The sequence below is a fragment of the Berghia stephanieae genome, chromosome 11 (assembly GCF_034508935.2).
Source record: "Berghia stephanieae isolate SIO BIC M18660-M18661 chromosome 11, UCSD_Bste_1.3, whole genome shotgun sequence".
Classification (NCBI taxonomy): domain Eukaryota; kingdom Metazoa; phylum Mollusca; class Gastropoda; order Nudibranchia; family Aeolidiidae; genus Berghia; species Berghia stephanieae.
In genome coordinates, this window is record NC_088370.1 from 43,967,648 (window position 1) to 43,990,787 (window position 23,140).

A 23,140-nucleotide genomic window follows, 5' to 3' on the forward strand; every position below is an offset into this window, starting at 1 on the left:
GTATCATGCAGCTATATGGCCTAGTAGTATGTCACTCGCCTTCGGATCGGAAGGTCATGAGTTCCAGTCCTGCTCTAAGCGGCGCCTAGTTGAGATATTGAACAAGGCTCTTTACTTACACTCTTTAATCGTACTCTGGTCTAGAATGAGTACCCGTTTACAGCGTTGTCAATGTCAGAAAATGTCATATCGCCTAACATGTTAAGTGTTATTGTTGACTTGGGACCCCTTGTAAAGCGATTTAAGCATGTTTAATGGATATTGCCTTATATAAATGCTCAAGTAGGGACACTCACAAAGCTCCGAACAGTTGAGCACTGTCGGTACGTGTAGACAATTGAAACGATCGTATTGACAAAATGTGAGTGTCCCTACTTATTTTATTTTATATATGCTCTAACCAATATCGAGCACTCTAGAACCAACATATACCCACCAATACTTACACACACACACACACACACACACACACACATATATATATATATATATATATATATATTATATATATATATATATATCGTTTGTCTTTACCAGGGCAGTGCTATACTCAAGAGGATGACGATAAACAGGAGCTGCTGAAGACATAAGGACAGGAAAACAGATATAGATGGTAGAATTGTTACTTCCAAAAAACATGAACCCTTTTCAGTCACAGACAAATAAATAATGTTCAGACGTCCAAAAACCCAAAGCGTGTTGATTTATCGCCACCCTATGTCCACCCCCCCCCCCCACCATGGTGTCTTCTATTCTGTGTTTACTTGATAAAGGCCAAGGGCCGAAACGTCGTTTGTTTTGTGTTGTTCATTCATGAGTCAGATTTACTCCCTTTATCTTTATCTCTGTCTTCTATCCCTCTATATATCTGTTTTCCGAGTTACTTTCTGTCTATGCCATGGAATGAGATTACTTTGTTCTATCCGGGCCCCTGCCCGGGTCATTCGCTGACGGGGAGTCGGTCAAATGTAAATTGTTGGGAGGTGAATTTTTTCTCCTTGTAAAGCATCTCTGTGTTATGCAGTGTTAATTATTATTCTATTTTTGATGCATTCTGTAAACATTCGAGTGTACTCCTCTTACTATTACTGGTGACCTGTGCTTGTGTCAGGATGTGCCTTAAGGTGATCTCAAACATTGGTAGTGTGCTTTTGGAATCTACAACTGTTCTCTATTTGAACCAATTCCCTTTATCTCGTGTGCTTTCAATTGCGTCTAGAACTTTCTACTACCCCATTTTTTCTCCTTTTTTACGGCCGTTGACGTGACCTACACGTGTGGCAAGCGACGTAAAAGCCTTAAAAATAAACCCGACAACGCAACGTCTCGCTTGCTGGTTCAGAATTCCGGCAGCTTCTCTCCAAGTTTCGAGGAGTCGACGAGGGGACAATTCGTCTACGTCTTGAGCTTTGAGTTTCATATACTTGAGCTTTTATATAGCGCAATATCCACTAAATGTGCTCAAAGCGCTTTACAAGGTGACCCTGACCAACAGAAACACCCAACACGTAGACTGAGATATATTTTTTTTCTTCTGATAGAGACAACGCTGCTAACGGCCAGGTAATCATTTTATTCATTACAGTGGAGTTGTGGATCCGGGAGTACGATGAGTCAGAGACAATATCGAAGTTCGGATGCCGGTTGTGGATCACTCTTAGTGGAAAGCCCCTGCACGACGACAACGTGGTGAACCAGCTGCTTACGACACCGTGTGGCATGATGGTCTAATGCACAAACTCTCTAAATACATAACCTGCAGAACAACCCTCAAACTATTGAACAAAATGTCAGGAACAAGAACCTACCATGTTTGTTTAGGAAATAGAACCAGTAAGAAAAGAACAATAAAAAACGGCGTACCTCAAGGATCTGTACTCGCCCCTACGCTGTTCAATATGTACATACATGATATGCCAAAGACTGACTCCCTGAAATTAGGTTACGCAGATGACTTTGCATTGGCTCATCAATCTACAAATATAAAAAAATATCGAATCAACTTTGGCACACGATACCATCCAACTCCAATCTTTCTTTGAAAAATGGTATCTAAAAATGAATACTACAAAGACAGTGAGCACGCTTTTCCATCTCGATAATCACAAGGCAAACCAAAAACTCGCCATAAACGTTAAAAATTCCATCCTCCCATACGACCCAAATCCTAAGTACCTTGGAAAGACTTTAGATCGAACACTCTCATACCAACAACATCTAGAAAATACAGCCAATAAACTACGTAACGAAACGGAATTGTAAGAAAAATTGCTGGAACATCTTGGGGTGCAACTCCATCAGTTCTAAGGACATCATCATTTGCTTTCTCGTACAGTGTCGCAGAGTATTGTGCTCCAGTATGGTCCAGATCCTCTCACACACACAAAATAGACACTCTACTAAACGACACAATGAGAACCGTCTCAGGCACCCTCAAATCAACACCAACCCCATGGCTCCCTGTTATGAGCGGAATCGCCCCACCTCACCTACGTCGAGAATCAGCATGTCAAAAAGTTCAAACGTCTGGATAATACCTCAATTCTGACTCCACTCAAAGAAATAATAGAGTCGACCCCTAAAACAGCTCGCCTCAAATCAAGGAAACTCTATTACAATACCAGAAATGACAATTTCGATCTAGAGGAGGCCTGACGAGAGGAATGGAAACAAAAACCACCAAAGGCTAGTGAAATTGTTGAAGAACCAACGAACATACCACTGCCTGGTTTCCATACTCTTACCAGAAAAGAATGGTCAACATGCAACAGAATAAGATATAGGCATGATAGAACAGCCTCAGACTTGCATCAATGAGGTTATGCATCATCTTCAAAATGCCCAGCATGCGATGACCCTTGCCAAGACATGGACCACATCATTTTGAAGTGCCCCGCAACAACACCTCCAGGCGGCTACCAAATGGTTCATGAGGCGGACAGTGCTTTCGCGGTTTGGGTGAAGCGAAACAACATGGAGTTGTAGCCATACGAAACTACTACTACTACTCATTTTATACCTGAGTACGGTGAGAGAATGTGGGTAAAGAGCCTTGTCCAAGAACTAAACTATGCGCCGAGCGAGGCTCGGACCCAGGGCCTTTCTACGATCGAGGATGGATGATCTATATTGACGACCAGCATGGATTTAGACAGAGAGAGACAGAGGGAGAGTAAGAGAGAGTGGGAGAGAGGGAAAGAGAGAGGGAGAGTGTGAGAGAGGGAGAGAGGGAAAGAGAGAGGGAGAGTGTGAGAGAGGGAGAGTGAGAGAGAGGGAGAGTGAGAGAGAGAGAGAGCGTGAGAGAGGGAGAGAGGGAAAGAGAGAGGGAGAGTGACAGAGAGGGAGAGAGAGAGAGAGTGGGAGAGAGGGAGAGTGTGAGAGTGGTAGAGTGTGAGAGAGGGAGACTGTGAGAGTGGAAGAGAGGGAGAGAGAGAGGGAGAGTGACAGAGAGGGGAGGAGAGAGACGAGACTAGGGAAATGGTCAGTGAGGGGAGAGTGTGCGGAGTTTGAGAGTGAAGAAGGGAAAAAATGAGAGTTGTAGCATAGAACTGACGAGTACATTTTTGATAGTGAGTAGAGGTGAGAGAATGTGGGTAAGAGCTTGTGAAGGGAGAGTAAAGATGGGAGGAGAAGTGAAGAGCAGGGCTTCACGATGAGGATGGAGATAATGAGACGAGGAGGGTAGGATTAGAGAGAGAGATGAGAGAGGGAGGAGAAGAGAGAGGGGAGAGAGGTGAGAGAGAGAGTGTGAGAGAGAGAGAGTGTGAGGGAGAGTGTAGAAGGAGAGGGAGAGGAGAGGAGGTGAGAGGGTGAAGAGAGGGAGAGGAGAGGAGAGAGGGAGGAGAGAGAGAGAGAGAGGGAGAGAGAGAGGAAGAGAGAAGAGAGGAGAGAGAGAGAGGGAAGAGAGGAAGAGAGAGGGAGAGTGTGAGAGAGGAGAGGAGAGGAGATGGGAGAGAGGGAGAGTGAGAGAGAGAAGGGAGAGGAGAGAGGAGAGAGGTGAGAGAGGGAGAGAGGGAGAGAGAGAGAGAGGAGATGAGAGGGGAGAGAGAGTAGAGAGAGAAGGAGAGAGAGGAGAGGAAGAGGAGAGAGTAGAGAGTGAGAGGAGGTGGGAGAGATGTGAGGGAGAGTGGAGGGGAGGAGATGGAGGAGAGGAGAGGAGAGAGGAGAGGGGAAGAGGAGGGAGAGAGAGGAGAGGGAGAGGAGATGTGAGAGAGGGGAGAGAGAGAGGGAGAGAGAGAGAGGGAGGAAGAGGAGAGAGAGGAGAGAGAGGAGAGAGGATGTGAGAGAGAGGGAGAGGGAGTGTGAGAGGAGAGTAGGGTGAAGTGAGAAGAGGAGGGAAGAGTGAGAGAGGGAGAGGTGGAGAGGAGTGTGAGAGGGAGAGGTGAGAGAGAGAGAGTGGGAAGAGGGAGAGGGGAAGGAGAGAGTGAGAGAGAGAGAGAGAGGGGAGAGGGAGGAGAGAGAGTGAGAGAGGGAGAGAGAGAGTGGAGAGGAGAAGAGGTGATGAGAGGGAGGAGTGTGAGAGAGAGAGGGAGAGTGTGAGAGAGGGAGAGGAGAGAGAGAGAGGGAAGAGAGAGAGGGATGAGAGAGAGGGAGAGGGAGTGTGAGAGAGGGGAGTAGAAGGGAGAGAGAGAGAGGGAGAGAGGGAGAGTGTGTGAGAGAGAGAGAAGAGAGGGAGAGAGAGAGAGGGAGAGAGGGAAAGAGAGGGAGAGAGGAGAGTGTGAGAGAGAGGGAGAGAAGAGGGAAGAGAGAGGGAGAGAGGAAGAGTGTGAGAGAGGGAGAGTGTGAGAGAGGGAAAGAGGGAGAGAAGGAGAGAGGGAGAGTGTGAGAGAGGGAGAGTGTGAGAGAGGGAGAGTGTGAGAGAGGGAGAGTGTGAGAGAGGGAGAGAGTGAGAGTGGGAGAGTGGGAGAGAGGGAGAGTGTGAGAGAGGGAAAGAGGGAGAGAAGGAGAGAGGGAGAGTGTGAGAGTGTGAGAGAGGGAGAGAGGGAGAGTGTGAGAGAGGGAGAGTGTGAGAGAGGGAGAGTGTGAGAGAGGGAGAGTGTGAGAGAGGGAGAGTGTGAGAGAGGGAGAGAGTGAGAGAGGGAGAGTGTGAGAGAGGGAAAGAGGGAGAGAAGGAGAGAGTGTGAGTGTGAGAGAGGGAGAGTGAGAGAGAGAGTGTGAGTGAGGGAGAGTGTGAGAGAGGGAGAGAGGGAGATTGTGATAGAGGGAGAGTGTGAGAGAGGGAGAGTGTGAGAGAGGGAGAGTGTGAGAGAGGGAGAGTGTGAGAGAGGGAGATTGTGATAGAGGGAGAGTGTGAGAGAGGGAGATTGTGATAGAGGGAAAAGAGTGGAGGAGAGAGGGAGTGAGGAGTGGAAAAGGGGGAGAAGTGTGAGAGAGGGAGAGGGTTGTGAGGAGAGGGGAGAGTGTGAGGAGGAAGGATAGAGAGTGAAGGAGGAGTGTCAGAAAAGGGAGAGTGATGGGAGAGTAGAGAGGGAGAGGGGAGTGAAGTGTGAGAAGGGAGAGTGTGGAGAGGTGTGAGAGAGGAGAGGAGAGGGAGGAAATGAGGAGGGGAGAGTGTGAGAAGAGAGTGGAGAGGATGGGAGAGAGGGCAGTGGGAGAGAGGGAGAGAGGGAGAGTGGGAGAGATGGAGAGTGTGAGAGAGGGAGAGTGTGAGAGAGGGAGAGAGGGAGAGTGGGAAAGAGAGAAGGAGAGCGTCAGAAAGGGAGAGTGGGAGAGAGGGAGAGAGGGAGAGTGTGAGAGAGGGAGAGTGGGAGAGTGTGAGAGAGTGTGAGAGTGTAAGAGAGGGAGAGAGAACATATCGACAGTAGAGATGTCCAGATGGTAGATCGATGACATAGAAAAGTACTACAAATCGATATTCTTTTTCAACTTCGTTATTTATTTAGAATAAATCGATAATCGTTATTGTGTAAATTTCGATTTCCTGTTCGGACCAAATCGACCTCATCTTCCTTGACGTCTTGTGTAGATTCTATTAGCTTTCACTGATCTGCGAGAAGAACTAAACAGAGAAGGAAAGATTATTTGGTAAATTTTAAAAATCATAGTGTTGAAATTAAACTTTATTACTAATTATAGCTACGAGGATGATGATGATGATGATGATGATGATGATGATGATGATGATGATAATGATGATGATGATGTTGATGATGATCTAATTCTGGGAGGCGGTGACCTCTATCACGTGTCTCTCCACGTCTAGTTCTAGGAGGCGGTGACCTCTATCACGTGTCTCTCCACGTCTAATTCTAGGAGGCGCTGACCTCTATCACGTGTCTCTCCACATCTAATTCTGGGAGGCGGTGACCTTAGGTCTCCAATCTATTCTGGAGGCGGTGCTTCGTGTCTCCACGTCTAATTCTAGGAGGCGGTGACCTCTATCACGTGTCTCTCCACATCTAATTGTAGGAGGCGGTGACCTCTATCACGTGTCTCTCCACGTCTAATTCTGGGAGGAAGTGACCTCTATCACGTGTCTCTCCACGTCTAATTGTAGGAGGCGGTGACCTCTATCACGTATCTCTCCACGTCTAATTCTGGGAGGCGTTGACCTCTATCACGTGTCTCTCCACATCTAATTCTGGGAGGCGGTGACCTCTATCACTTGTGTCTCCACGTCTAATTCTAGGAGGCGTTGACCTCTATCACGTGTCTCTCCACATCTAATTCTGGGAGGCGGTGACCTCTATCACGTGTCTCTCCCCATCTAATTCTGGGAGGCGGTGACCTCTATCACGTGTCTCTCCACGTCTAATTCTAGGAGGCGGTGGCCTCTATCACGTGTCTCTCCACATCTAATTTTAGGAGGCGGTGACCTCTATCGCGTGTCTCTCCACGTCTAATTCTGGGAGGCGGTGACCTCTATCACGTGTCTCTCCACGTCTAATTGTAGGAGGCGGTGACCTCTATCACGTGTCTCTCCACATCTAATTCTAGGAGGCGGTGACCTCTATCACGTGTCTCTCCACGTCTAATTCTGGGAGGCGTTGACCTCTGTCATGTGTCTCTCCACGTCTAATTCTAGGAGGCGGTGACATCTATCACGTGTCTCTCCACGTCTAATTCTAGGAGGCGGTGACCTCTATCACGTGTCTCTCCACGTCTAATTCTAGGAGGCGCTGACCTCTATCACGTGTCTCTCCACATCTAATTCTGGGAGGCGGTGACCTCTATCACGTGTCTCTCCACATCTAATTCTGGGAGGCGGTGACCTCTATCACGTGTCTCTCCACATCTAATTTTAGGAGGCGGTGACCTCTATCGCGTGTCTCTCCACGTTTAATTCTGGGAGGCGGTGACCTCTATCACGTGTCTCTCCACGTCTTATTGTAGGAGGCGGTGACCTCTATCACGTGTCTCTTCACATCTAATTCTAGGAGGCGGTGACTTCTATCACGTGTCTCTCCACGTCTAATTCTGGGAGGCGTTGACCTCTATCACTTGTCTCTCCACATCTAATTCTGGGAGGCGGTGACCTCTGTCACGTGTCTCTCCACGTCTAATTCTAGGAGGCGGTGACATCTATCACGTGTCTCTCCACGTCTAATTCTAGGAGGCGGTGACCTCTATCACGTGTCTCTCCACGTCTAATTCTGGGAGGCGTTGACCTCTATGACGTGTCTCTCCACGTCTAATTGTAGGAGGCGGTGACCTCTATCACGTGTCTCTCCCCATCTAATTCTGGGAGGCGGTGACATCTATCACGTGTCTCTCCACGTCTAATTCTAGGAGGCAGTGACCTCTATCACGTGTTCCTTAAAACGTCCCCTTCACCCTAACGTAATTGGAATGCTGGGTACGCTAAGGCCAGACAAAATGTCACAGACTGACGTCTAAATCAGAGGGTAGGAAAGAATTTTAATGATAGTTCAATTAAACCCGTTGAAAAACTTAAATGAACATTTTATATACATGTAGGGTAACCCAAAAGGTCAGAGAGCAAAGGAATCGCTTTACACCTATAGGGATAGAGATAGATTCTGGGTAAAGCCCAACGTCACAAATTGGGTAGATGGGTCTGATATATCTGGCATAAAGTACTCTGCGATTGACTAGTGTTCTTTGCAAATGGTGGCCAAAATTGTCTATTCTCCGTTTCACTCTTTAGAAAACAGAATAAACTCCTAGTCCAGACATTAATGTATTTCGAGATTAGACAGGTATTGCTAATTCAGCATGGCAATAGAAAAATACAAGGATGAGTCATGAAGTCATGGGACAATTCTCCTACTGGGATCATTTCTTTTTCACGTGACGTCATATTTGACTCAACTGATTTTTATGCCAACAGTGTTTCGGGACAAAAGAGATGTAATCCTCGTTGATTTTCTACCACAGGGAGACACTATCAACTCTGAATGGTACAGACAGCAGGAATTCATCGAGTTAAACCGGATTTGGAGATGGAACGAAGACTGTTTCTTCATGAAAATGCCATTTTACACACAAGTTCCAGGAAAAGGGAGGTAGCTACTGAAATAGTTAAGCCATCTTTATGTAAATCTATTCTTCATCAGTGCTTCGAAGGACTTATTAAGTTCCATATACACTTTATTCATCAGTGCTTTAAAGAACGTGTTCCATACACACTTTCTTCATCAGTGCTTCGAAGGACTTGTTCCATACACACTTTCTTCATCAGTACTTTAAAGAACGTGTTCCATACACACTTTCTTCATCAGTGCTTCGAAAGACTTGTTCCATACACACTTTCTTCAACAGTGCTTCGAAGGACCTGTTCCATACACACTTCTAATGATTGACGAATCACACGAGTAGAAGGTGTGACTCGCAAACTCGTGAGTCATTTGCCGAGATAAAAATAACTTATTTTTAATCCAAACACATGAAAGAATTCTTTACTATAATACCCCTCTACTGTCTTCTTAGTAAATAATTATAATGAACGATAATATATAAATAATAATAATAATTAATAAATAATAATAATAATAATAAATAATAATAATTAATAATAATAATAATAAATAATAATAATAATAATAATAATAAATGGCACTTATATAGCGCTTTATCCCGTTGTCACAGGCTCTAAGCGCTTTACAGTGATATAAAACAAATCATATTACAGTGAGACAAGTGGGAAGGCAACGTGCTACGAATTCAATTTAACAACAACAAAATATGAAAATAATATTGCAACATTATGACGTAAAAAGATAAAACTTTATGCGAGATTTGAACGTTGTCAACGAATCCGAGCATCTCACGTGAGATGGGAGAGAGTTCCAAAAATGGGGGGCCAAAAATTGAAAAGACTGTTCACCTATTTTACGCAATGGCTTAGGTTTGACAAGGATTGATTGGTCATTGCTTGACCTCAAGTTTCTATTGGGGACATATATGTTTAGAAAGTCTTTAATATAGGAGGGACTGTTCGTGCTCAGGGATTTGTAGACAACAGTACAAATCTTATAGGCAACTCTTTTTTCCACAGGAAGCCAATGTAACTCACGGAGAAGAAGAGTTGCTGACTTTTTTTTTGTTATTGCGTACAATGAGCCTGGCTGCGTTATTTTCAGCAACCTGAAGTTTGCTAATTTTGTCTTTAGCTAAATTCGCCCAAAGGGAGTTACAATAGTCCAATTTAGATAAAACCACGGAATTAATTAAAAGTTCTGCTAATGCTTCGGTATCAAATTACGAATTTTGCTAATTTTTTTCATTTCTATGTACATAGATGGTATGGTGTTATTCACGTGGCTTGTCATGGAAAGATCTTTATCAATGATGACGCCAATCTTTTTTGCTTTATTTGAAAATTCTATTGTGCTATTTCCGAGAGTAATAGGTGATTTATTTTCCTGTTTAAGGACACTCGGCCTTCCACACATTAAAATCTCAAGTTTTACTATCATTTAATTATAACTTTTTGTGGTACGTCCAAGATTTAATCTCATTAAACCAGCTCGTGATTCGTTGTATTAAGAACTATAAATTACTAAGGGGTGCTGAATCATATATTTGCGTATCATCTGCATAAAAATGATAACTCAGATTGAATCTGGATATCACACTAGAAAGGGGCTGCATATATACAGTAAAAACAGGGCCAAGAACAGAGCCTTGTGGCACTCCAAAATTTAGTGAAACTTGTTCTGACTGAACACCATTCACCATGACTGTTTGCCATCGATCCTGTAAATATGATGTAAACCATTTAAGGGCAATTCCTTTTATGCCGAACGTATTTTCTAGTCTTCTTAACAAAATGTCATGGTCAATGGTGTCAAAGGCAGCTGAAAGATCTAAAAAGCATAATACATTGATATTGTTAGCATCAGCATTACAAAACAAGTCATTAAAGATTTTAAGAAGCATAATGAACATGGACATATAAGAAAACTAATAAAGAAGTATTGGAGCAAGCTGGAACTAAAAGGTTACTAATTTGTACAATAATAACAAGACAAATGCAATTTTTAGGGCACCTAAATCGACATAAATGTATTGAACATCTTGCTCTCACAGGAAAGATAGAAGGTAAAAAGAGTAAAGGTAGACCAAGAAAAACATATTTGAATAGTTTGAACAGCTGGGTGAAAAGAAAGAGAAGAGTAATATTAGTTTTTTGATGTTATCTGATCAGAGAGATGAATGGTGTACCATGATCACCAATGTCTGGCTTAGACTTGGTACTTGAAGAAAAAGAATGAACTTGTATTGAGTTGGGTTACCATAATTTGTTACGTCACTTGAATAATACAAAGGGAAGTAATACACAAGACTGTTATGCTTTTCTTTTTTTGGTGACTCTTTAAGTCAAACTAAAATCTACTTCTAATCTCAACTAACTTGAAAATTCTATTTACTCCTCTGACATTTTCATAATTACAGATGTTAAAGATAATTTTATCGTAAATTGTATGACTGGGGTGTTATTATAAAAGCTTTTGACCAGTGGCGTGGCATGCTCACAGTATAAGGTGGTGCCAGAATTAGAAGTCAATTACTTAAAACATGCTATATTTGTAAATGCAAAAGAAAGAAAAAAAATTTGAAGAAAAGATTTACACAAATGAGTAAGAGGTGGTATATACTATTTTTCAGTTTTATTTTTAAAATATGCTGTAATCCATTTTTAAAAGATGGAGCGGTACCAGGCACCAATATAGCCACGCCCCTGATTTTGAATATTTCGTAACCTCGGATAAAACCCTTTCAAGGTCGGGCTCAACGACGGTCCGAAAATACAAGAAAGGTCAAAAACGATATATTGTTAATCCAGCATGGAAATATTTTTTTAAAAAATGGCAATTTCTTACAGGCAATAGGTGTCCAGCCTTAAACAGTTGTTGCTACATTTCTGAAATTAGAACAATAAAATGGATTTGTTTACTTTTCATTGCGTTCAATTATGAATTTCAGAAAACGCTTCTCCAATAATTCTTCAATTGCTAGTTGTTATTTTATCAAATTTAAATAAAAATATAACCATTTATATAGCGCATTTTCAGGGAATCACCATACTCGACGTGCGCTTATTTGCAACCATATATTCCGTGCGTATAATAATGTTTTATTAGTTACCATGCAGGCTATATGGAGCCATATGTCCATCATTATCCACGATCAGTCACCCATCCTGCTTAACATTGCTTGACTTTTGTGACAAGACGAGCTCCACCACTAGAGGGCCGTAACTTTATATGACTATTATGGACTACCAGTATCATCTATTGCAAAAAAAATTTTTATTCTCTATTGTCTTCTGGCACTTTTCTACTCACTTCATATCTTGTTGTTACCAACATAAGTGCCTGCTCCACTCACTTTTCTGAGTTAGAAATTCACCCCATACACCGGAGCATACTCAATGTCTCAATCGTTTCTATGTTATATGTTTGTGATGAGAATATTGGCTATTAAGCTTAACTGCTGGTCAAAATTACTTCGCGATGGTGGTGAACGAATCGGCGATCTCAAGAAGTGGGTGAGAGAGGGATCTAGAAATGACTTTGGGTTTGAAACGAATATTTTGTGTTCGTGGATAGCTCACACGGTAGAGCCACGCTCTCACCTGCCAGGCGGAGTTGTCGTACCAATAAGGTCGCAGGTTCGAACCCCACCACCGCCGCGAAAAAATTTTTTATTCTCTATTGTCTTCTGGCACTTTTCTACTCACTTCATATCTTGTCAGTATCATCTATTGAGACGTTGATGTGAACGATATATCGGAATCGAAGATCAACGTACAGAAAAATATCACTGAAATCCAATGGGTCTTTTAAAGCCATTAGGTAGCAATGACGATCTTACGGATATCCTTGAGCCTCGATTTGGGTCCCGGAATGGCTTGAATTCAAGGCAAAATTTGGGACACCGCGATTTCGTGTATGCTACTTTGAACAATTAATTACGACGCTGTTTATCAATGAATATGACTGAAAGTTGGCACACAATTAGTAAAGAGGTCATTTTAGATTATGTCAAGCGGCAAACACGTGCAATTACCAGAAGATCGTTAAAAATAGATGTTTACTCTTTGGAATACAATATTTCTCAAACTACCAGGAGGAGAGATTTTGCCGTGAATAAGGTTATATATGCACATTTCTTCTATTTATGTTTCAAATTTCATTATGATAAGTACTTTTCCCGTATTATCACAAAACATCACCCCAATTTGCACTTCAATGAGTGAGAAAAGGAGACACTGGGAATAGTGGATAGCGCACACACTGGAGTGGTGGATAGCTTATGTTTGTATGGATGGATGAATGGATGGTTGGATGGATGGATAGATGGTTGGGTGGTTGAAAGGATGGATGGATGTGTAGATGAATGGATGTATAGATGGATGTGTAGATGGATAGATGTAGAGATGGATGGATGGATGTGTAGATGGAAGGATAGATGGATGTGTAGATGGATGGATGGATGAATGTACAGATGGATAGGTGGATGTATAGATGGATCGATGGATGTATAGATGGATGGATGTATATATGGATGGATGTATAGATGGATGGATGGATGGATGGGTAGATGGATGTGTAGATGGATGGATGTATAGATGGATGGATGGATGGGTGTATAGATGGATAGATGAATGTGTAGATGGATGGATGGATGGATGTGTAGATGGATGGATATATAGATGGATGGATAAATGGATGTATGGATGAATAGATGGATGTGTAGATGGATGAATAGATGGATGTGTAGATGGATGGATGGATGGATGGATGTGTAGATGGATGGATGTATAGATGGATGGATGGATAATGGATAGATGGATGAGTAGATGGATGGATGGATGGATGTGTAGATGGATGGATGTAGAGATGAATGGATGTTTAGATGGATGGATTGATGGATGTATATATGGATGGATGGATGTATATATGGATGGATGGATGTGTAGATGGATGGATGGATGTTGAGATGGATGGATGGATGAATGGATGTGTAGATGGATGAATGGATGTGTAGATGGATGGATGGATGTGTAGATGGATGGATGGATCTGTAGATGGATGGATGGATGTGGAGATGGATGGATGGATGTGTAGATGGATGGATGGATGTTGAGATGGATGGATGGATGTGTAGATGGATGGATGGATGTGTAGATGGATGGATGGATGTGTAGATGGATGGATGGATGTGTAGATGGATGGATGAATGTGTAGATGGATGGATGGATGTGTAGATGGATGGATGAATGGATGTATAGATGGATGGATGGATGAATGGATGTGTAGATGGATGGATGGAGGTGTAGATGGATGGATGGATGGATGGATGTGTAGATGGATGGATGTGTAGATGGATGGATGGATGGATGGATGAATGGATTTGTAGATGGATGATAGAATGGGATGGAATGGATATGTAGATGGATGGATTTGTAGATGGATAGATAGATGGATGGATGAATGGATTTGTAGATGGATGGATGGATGGATTTGTAGATGGATAGATAGATGGATGGATGAATGGATTTGTAGATGGATAGATAGATGGATGGATGAATGGATGTGTAGATGGATAGATAGATGGATGGATGAATGGATTTGTAGATGGATGGATGGATGGATGGATTTGTAGATGGATAGATAGATGGATGGATGAATGGATTTGTAGATGGATGGATGGATGGATTTGTAGATGGATAGATAGATGGATGGATGTATGGATTTGTAGATGGATAGATAGATGGATGGATGAATGGATTTGTAGATGGATAGATAGATGGATGGATGGATGTGTAGATGGATGGATGGATGGATTTGTAGATGGATAAATAGATGGATGGATGAATGGATTTGTAGATGGATGGATGGATGGATGGATGGATGGATTTGTAGATGGATAGATAGATGGATGGATGAAAGGATTTGTAGATGGATAGATAGATGGATGGATGAATGGATGTGTAGATGGATAGATGTAGAGATGGATGGATAGATGGATGGATGGATGTGTAGATGGAAGGATAGATGGATGTGTAGATGGATGGATGGATGAATGTATAGATGGTTAGGTGGATGTATAGATGGATCGATCGATGTATAGATGGATGGATGTATATATGGATGGATGTATAGATGGATGGATGGATGGGTAGATGGATGTGTAGATGGATGGATGTATTGATGGATGGATGGATGGGTGTATAGATGGATAGATGGATGTGTAGATGGATGGATGGATGGATGTGTAGATGGATGGATGTATAGATGGACGGATGTATAGATGGATGGATAAATGGATGTATGGATGAATAGATGGATGTGTAGATGGATGAATAGATGGATGTGTAGATGGATGGATGGATGGATGGATGTGTAGATGGATGGATGTATAGATGATGGATGGATAATGGGATGATGGATGAGTAGATGGATGGATGATGGATGTGTAGATGGATGGATGTAGAGATGATGGATGTTTGATGGATGGATTGATGGATGTATATGATGTGTGGATGGATGTATATAGTGGATGGATGGATTGTAGATGGATGATGGATGTTGAGATGGATGGATGGATGAATGGATGTGTAGATGGATGGATGGATGTGTAGATGGATGGATGGATGTGTAGATGGATGGTGATTGTGAGATGGATGGATGGATCTGTAGATGGATGGATGGATGTGGAGATGGATGGATGGATGTGTAGAGGATGGATGGATGTTGAGATGGATGGATGGATGTGTAGATGGATGGATGGATGTGTAGATGGATGGATGGATGTGTAGATGGATGGATGAATGTGTAGATGGATGGATGGATGAATGGACGTGTAGATGGATGAATGGATGTGTAGATGGATGGATGGATGTGTAGATGGATGGATGGATCTGTAGATGGATGGATGGATGTGGAGATGGATGGATGGATGTGTAGATGGATGATGGATGTGTAGATGGATGGATGGATGTGTAGATGGATGATGGATGTGTAGATGGATGGATGTGTAGATGGATGGATGAATGTGTAGATGGATGGATGGATGGATGTGTAGATGAATGGATGAATGGATGTATAGATGGATGGATGGATGAATGGATGTGTAGATGGATGGATGGAGGTGTAGATGGATGGATGGATGGATGGATGGATGTGTAGATGGATGGATGTGTAGATGGATGGATGGATGGATGGATGAATGGATTTGTAGATGGATAGATAGATGGATGGATGAATGGATATGTAGATGGATGGATGGATGGATTTGTAGATGGATGGATGGATGGATTTGTAGATGGATAGATAGATGGATGGATGAATGGATTTGTAGATGGATAGATAGATGGATGAGATGGATTTGTAGATGGATAGATAGATGGATGGATGAATGATTTGTAGATGATTGATGATGATGGATGGATTTGTAGATGGATAGGATGATGGATGGTTGTAGATGGATAGATAGATGGATGGATGAATGGATTTGTAGATGGATATAGATGGATGGATGAATGGATTTGTAGATGGATAGATAGATGGATGGATGAATGGATTTGTAGATGGATAGATAGATGGATGATGAATGGATAGATAGATGGATGGATGAATGGATTTGTAGATGGATAGATAGATGGATGGATGAATGGATGTGTAGATGGATGGATGGATGAATGGATGTGTAGATGGATGGATGGATGAATGGATTTGTAGATGGATAGATAGATGGATGGATGAAGGATTTGTAGATGGATAGATAGATGGATGGATGAATGGATTTGTAGATGGATGGATAGATGGATGGATGAATGGATGTGTAGATGGATGGATGGATGTGTGGATTTATGTACGGCGACCTTGTACAAACGCAATACTTACTCTCTTTAAACAATTCTTGTAACAAGTGTTTCAACTGTGACGCTTCTCCCTCGTGACCACGGAGTCGTCCTGTAAGGATTCCAGAAAAAGAAGACGTCACCTTATGTAACAAGTGTTTCAACTGTGACGTTTCTCCCTCGTGACCACCGAGTCGTCCTGTATGGATTCCAGAAAAAGAAGACGTCACCTTATTATGTAACAAGTGTTTCAACTGTGACGTTTCTCCCTCGTGACCACCGAGTCGTCCTGTATGGATTCCAGCAAAAGAAGACGTGACCTTATTTGTTCATATAATTTAAAGCGACGTTTATCTATTTGACAGGTCAGATAACTCAAATTGATATTGTCCCACTGTTATTGTAAGTGAAATACTATTAAACTGACGTGTACTTATTCGCAGGTCTGACAGGCGAAATTATTCTGAGGTCATTTATCAGGGTAATATACTCAAACTAAAGTAAACTTTTGTCCTTACAACAAATTTAAATCAGCCCATAATTGAGTTGAGGTGTCAGACCGACAAATAGGTGCACGTCATTTACAGACATCACATATTCGAATCAGATGCTGCATTCATATTTGCCCCATGTCCTAGGGGAATTCTGTGTGAATCAACCACCTGCTGGTATTGACTGTTACGGCAGCACCATTTCAATTGAGGTCAATTATGATGAGGAAAAATAACTTTTTTTTTAATTGCCAAAAAACCTAAAAGTCATATTCCCTCTCATGTCAATGGGAAAGAAATGTGTGATGTAAAAAACCTGATTCCTATTTCATTTCATTGGAAGTGCAAAACAAAACCACTCTCCCGTCTTCCGTAGCCAGAGTGCTGGTACCATTTATTCTAGTCTAAATATATGCACGTCATCAAAATGATTATCCATTCTGGCTCTTGTATGTCCGAAAGCACTCGTAATCTGCCTTTATATCCTGGTCCTGAAATAGTTATTTTAAACAAATTGAGCTTTTATAAAGCGCAATATCCACTAAATGTGCTCAAAGCGCTTCACAAGGGGTCCCTGGTCAACAGCAACATTTAACATGTAGGACGGAACATAACGCCTAATAGGCGATATTGTAATTTTTCGGACAAAGACAGCGCTGTTAAAGGCCAGGTACTCATTTTACACCCGAGTACGGTGAGAGAAAGTGAGTAAAGAGCCTTTTCCAAGGACTCAACTATGCGACGAGCGAGAGGCTCGAACCCAGGACCTTCCGATCCGAAAGCGAGTGTCATACCGCTAGACCACATCGCCGCACATATTCCACATTAGGCAACCTATTCATTATTAGTACTCCAAATGGTTGGTTACATAAATAGTCCCAGGGATTTAGAACCCCCCCCCCCCCCCACCCTCCAAAATAAGAAGGTATATCGAAGTGTACAATAAATTGGTCTCCATTTTCTATCAAGATTGTTTTTTTTTTTTTTTTTTTTTTTTTAAGGTTTGACGGCACTTGCAACACATTTAGATCATATCAGCGTCTGTAAAAAGGTTGGATATTGGATAGTAAAACATTCCAGATGTACAATTAAAAGGACTTGAGGAAAAAGAAAAACAGGGGGAATGGTACGAATAGGGAACAGATGTGGATTCCAAGATCACACTATCAGCGTAATCAGTTTGAGATCACCTAAAAGCCTCACTCAGACACCAGCATAAGATCCCACTAAGAGGAATACATTTCAATGTCAACAAATCATATGTTTTAAAAGAATGAACACTAAAAGTACATAACTGAGAGATGATTTACATGGGAAAAAATAATCTCCCAAAACTAACTATAAATCTAACTGTTTCCCTCCCAGCCAAGGACTCCTACCAAGGTTAGGACAAAACTTAGTATCTCATTCCAAGACAAAGAAAACAATTGGAAAACAGATATAAGGGGAAAGAAGACACAGCAAGTACCTCCCTGCCCACTATGGGAGGCCAGGAATCCCACCCAGCTATCTAGATTTGATTCAGCACATTATCAAAATGTCCAATAAATGATTGGGGAATGTTCTCTCATGTTCTATTGGGATCTCATTCCGGCCATTCGGCACCGCCTCCTTATCCATACCGTCACGTACTCGGAAATAAAAACAAACGTAACCAAAGATTTGGTCACTTATCAAAATGTCCAATAAATGATTGGGGAATGTTCTCTCATGTTCTATTGGGATCTCATTCCGGCCATTCGGCACCGCCTCCTTATCCATACCGTCACGTACTCGGAAATAAAAACAAACGTAACCAAAGATTTGGTCACTTATCAAAATGTCCAATAAATGATTGGGGAATGTTCTCTCATGTTCTATTGGGATCTCATTCCGGCCATTCGGCACCGCCTCCTTATCCATACCGTCACGTACTCGGAAATAAAAACAAACGTAACCAAAGATTTGGTCACTTATCAAAATGTCCAATAAATGATTGGGAATGTTCTCTCATGTTCTATTGGGATCTCATTCCGGCCATTCGGCACCGCCTCCTTATCCATACCGTCACGTACTCGGAAATAAAAACAAACGTAACCAAAGATTTGGTCACTTATCAAAATGTCCAATAAATGATTGGGGAATGTTCTCTCATGTTCTATTGGGATCTCATTCCGGCCATCCGGCACCGCCTCCTTATCCATACCGTCACGTACTCGGAAATAAAAACAAACGTAACCAAAGATTTGGTCACTTATCAAAATGTCCAATAAATGATTGGGGAATGTTCTCTCATGTTCTATTGGGATCTCATTCCGGCCATTCGGCACCGCCTCCTTATCCATACCGTCACGTACTCGGAAATAAAAACAAACGTAACCAAAGATTTGGTCACTTATCAAAATGTCCAATAAATGATTGGGGAATGTTCTCTCATGTTCTATTGGGATCTCATTCCGGCCATTCGGCACCGCCTCCTTATCCATACCGTCACGTACTCGGAAATAAAAACAAACGTAACCAAAGATTTGGTCACTTATCAAAATGTCCAATAAATGATTGGGGAATGTTCTCTCATGTTCTATTGGGATCTCATTCCGGCCATTCGGCACCGCCTCCTTATCCATACCGTCACGTACTCGGAAATAAAAACAAACGTAACCAAAGATTTGGTCACTTATCAAAATGTCCAATAAATGATTGGGGAATGTTCTCTCATGTTCTATTGGGATCTCATTCCGGCCATTCGGCACCGCCTCCTTATCCATACCGTCACGTACTCGGAAATAAAAACAAACGTAACCAAAGATTTGGTCACTTATCAAAATGTCCAATAAATGATTGGGGAATGTTCTCTCATGTTCTATTGGGATCTCATTCCGGCCATTCGGCACCGCCTCCTTATCCATACCGTCACGTACTCGGAAATAAAAACAAACGTAACCAAAGATTTGGTCACTTATCAAAATGTCCAATAAATGATTGGGGAATGTTCTCTCATGTTCTATTGGGATCTCATTCCGGCCATTCGGCACCGCCTCCTTATCCATACCGTCACGTACTCGGAAATAAAAACAAACGTAACCAAAGATTTGATCACTTATCAAAATGTCCAATAAATGATTGGGGAATGTTCTCTCATGTTCTATTGGGATCTCATTCCGGCCATTCGGCACCGCCTCCTTATCCATACCGTCACGTACTCGGAAATAAAAACAAACGTAACCAAAGATTTGGTCACTTATCAAAATGTCCAATAAATGATTGGGGAATGTTCTCTCATGTTCTATTGGGATCTCATTCCGGCCATTCGGCACCGCCTCCTTATCCATACCGTCACGTACTCGGAAATAAAAACAAACGTAACCAAAGATTTGGTCACTTATCAAAATGTCCAATAAATGATTGGGGAATGTTCTCTCATGTTCTATTGGGATCTCATTCCGGCCATTCGGCACCGCCTCCTTATCCATACCGTCACGTACTCGGAAATAAAAACAAACGTAACCAAAGATTTGGTCACTTATCAAAATGTCCAATAAATGATTGGGGAATGTTCTCTCATGTTCTATTGGGATCTCATTCCGGCCATTCGGCACCGCCTCCTTATCCATACCGTCACGTACTCGGAAATAAAAACAAACGTAACCAAAGATTTTGTCACTTATCAAAATGTCCAATAAATGATTGGGGAATGTTCTCTCGTGTTCTATTGGGATCTCATTCCGGCCATTCGGCACCGCCTCCTTATCCATACCGTCACGTACTCGGAAATAAAAACAAACGTAACCAAAGATTTGGTCACTTATCAAAATGTCCAATAAATGATTGGGGAATGTTCTCTCATGTTCTATTGGGATCTCATTCCGGCCATTCGCACCGCCTCCTTATCCATACCGTCACGTACTCGGAAATAAAAACAAACGTAACCAAAGATTTGGTCACTTATCAAAATGTCCAATAAATTATTGGGGAATGTTCTCTCATGTTCTATTGGGATCTCATTCCGGCCATTCGGCACCGCCTCCTTATCCATACCGTCACGTACTCGGAAATAAAAACAAACGTAACCAAAGATTTGGTCACTTATCAAAATGTCCAATAAATGATTGGGGAATGTTCTCTCGTGTTCTATTGGGATCTCATTCCGGCCATTCGGCACCGCCTCCTTATCCATACCGTCACGTACTCGGAAATAAAAACAAACGTAACCAAAGATTTGGTCACTTATCAAAATGTCCAATAAATGATTGGGGAATGTTCTCTCGTGTTCTATTGGGATCTCATTCCGGCCATTCGGCACCGCCTCCTTATCCATACCGTCACGTACTCGGAAATAAAAACAAACGTAACCAAAGATTTGGTCAGAAAAGTGCTCTTTCAATAATCGCTGGATTAAACAAATCCTCATCTTGGAAAAAAAACTCTCAAACCTGAGACTTCACTCATTGTAATCGATCGATGTTAAAAGAAAAAAAATAGCTTTAAAAGCGCAATATCCACTAAATGTGCTCAAAGGTCTTTACAAGGAGTCTCAAGCCAACAGCAATGCAAAAAATGTAGCCCGAGACATGGAGGATAAGTTCTCTGACCAAGATTTTCAATACGTGTATTTTTAGAGTAGGTTATACTATTTCTTATTATCATCGACATAATTGCCTCAATGGAGTTTTCTGTATGTAAGACACAGTCAATTTTGTCTGCTTATCGATATCCACTGTATGGAAGACACAGTCAATTCTGTCTGCTTATCGATATCCACTGTATGGAAGACACAGTCAATTTTGTCTGCTTATCGATATCCACTGTATGGAAGACACAGTCAATTTGATATGCTTATCTACTGTAATCCATTGCTTTTAGGTGCGCCGGCCAAAATGATAAGTTTGCAAAATATTCAAAACAAGAGCCTCAAAACTGATTTAAAAATCCAATGACCCTACAAGAGAAATTCTATATCATCTCCATTGTTTGCCAGTCAGTGAAAGGAATAGTTTTAAAACTTGCTAATCCAGCTCCAGTGTACCTCATGGAGTTATGTCAACATTACAATCCAACACGGCCACTAAGGTAGCCTGAAAACTCTCTATTAATCGTCCCAAGAACCAAATTATCCCTTAGTAATAAGTCTTTTTCTGTAAGTGGCCCCATCTTGTGGAATGCGCTCTCCCCAGATGTAAAAATAATAAGGGGTAGGCAGTCTTTCAAAAAACATCTTAAGACACAACTTTTTTCCAGAGCTTACGAATTGTGTCGCTAACAGAATAGATGGTCTACGCCTTAAATCTGATTTTAATTTCAAGTTTATTTTATTCCAGTTTTGACATTAAGTTCACACTGACAATTTCCACTTTATAGAACTTTTATTTTGTCTTTCGTTCGAATACTTTACTAATGTCAGTGAGTAATATTGGTGTAAGTATGTGTGTGCATGTTCGTGTATGAATGTAAATATATCTGTGTGTGAGTTTGTGGGCATGTGTATGTGATTGTTTCTTCATATGTGTATTCTCGGAATTGTCAAAGAATGAATGTTTGAATGACAATAAGTATTGTAAAGCACCGCTGAGCACTTATGTGGAAGTTGAGCGCTATATATGTAACTTATTATTATTATTATTATTATTATTATTATTATTATATTATTATTATATTATTATTATTATATTATTATTATTATTATTATTATTATTATTATATTATCCTTATTATTATTATCATTATCATTATTATTATATTATTATTATTATTATTATTATTATTATTATATTATTATATATATTATATTATTATTATTATTATTATTATTATTATCATTATTATCATTATTATTATTATTATTATTATTATTATTATTATTATTATTATTATTATTATTATTATTATTATTACTATTATCATTATTATTAATATCCACATCCACTGTATGGAAAACACAGTCAATTTTTTCTGCGTATCCATATCCACTTACAGCATCCACGGTGTTCCTTCCACAATACACAACGGCCAGAAACACAATCATCGAGGCCAACCTGTGGCAATACAAAGTAACACGTTAGGAAGCAGGTTTTGGGCTCAGACAAAACTATTTATAGAAACAATTGAGAATGAAACAGTGTCAGAATAACTCATCATCATCATCACCACCCCCATCATCACCATTATTACCATCATCATTATCAACATTATCATCATCATCATCATCATCATCATCATCATCATCATCATCATCATCACCATCATCATCATCATCACCATCCCCACCATCATCATTACCATCATCACCACCACCATCATCATTATCAGCACCATCATCATTACCATCATCATCATCATCATCATCATCATCATCATCATCATCATCATCATCATCACCATATCACATCATTACCATTAC

At 41.3% G+C, this 23,140-nt stretch overlaps 1 protein-coding gene and 1 long non-coding RNA gene across 2 annotated transcripts in view; one reads left to right on the forward strand and one right to left on the reverse strand.

The window, feature by feature from the left end:
• Nucleotides 1-668, forward strand: part of LOC144956717 (uncharacterized) — a gene marked incomplete in the record, with an annotated part of 39,042 nt that extends 38,374 nt beyond the window's left edge. Inside the window, 1 exon segment of the mRNA XM_078887392.1 lies at nt 538-668. Coding sequence (XP_078743518.1) covers nt 538-562 — 25 coding nt within the window.
• Nucleotides 669-5,865: 5,197 nt separating this feature from the next.
• LOC144956534 (uncharacterized) lies at nt 5,866-22,943 on the reverse strand. The gene is made up of 4 exons (XR_013641966.1): nt 22,715-22,943; nt 16,317-16,472; nt 11,286-11,326; nt 5,866-5,998 (listed from the first exon to the last, which is right to left on the reverse strand). It is a non-coding gene; the product is annotated as an uncharacterized LOC144956534 (long non-coding RNA).
• Between the last annotated feature and the right edge of the window lie 197 nt (nt 22,944-23,140).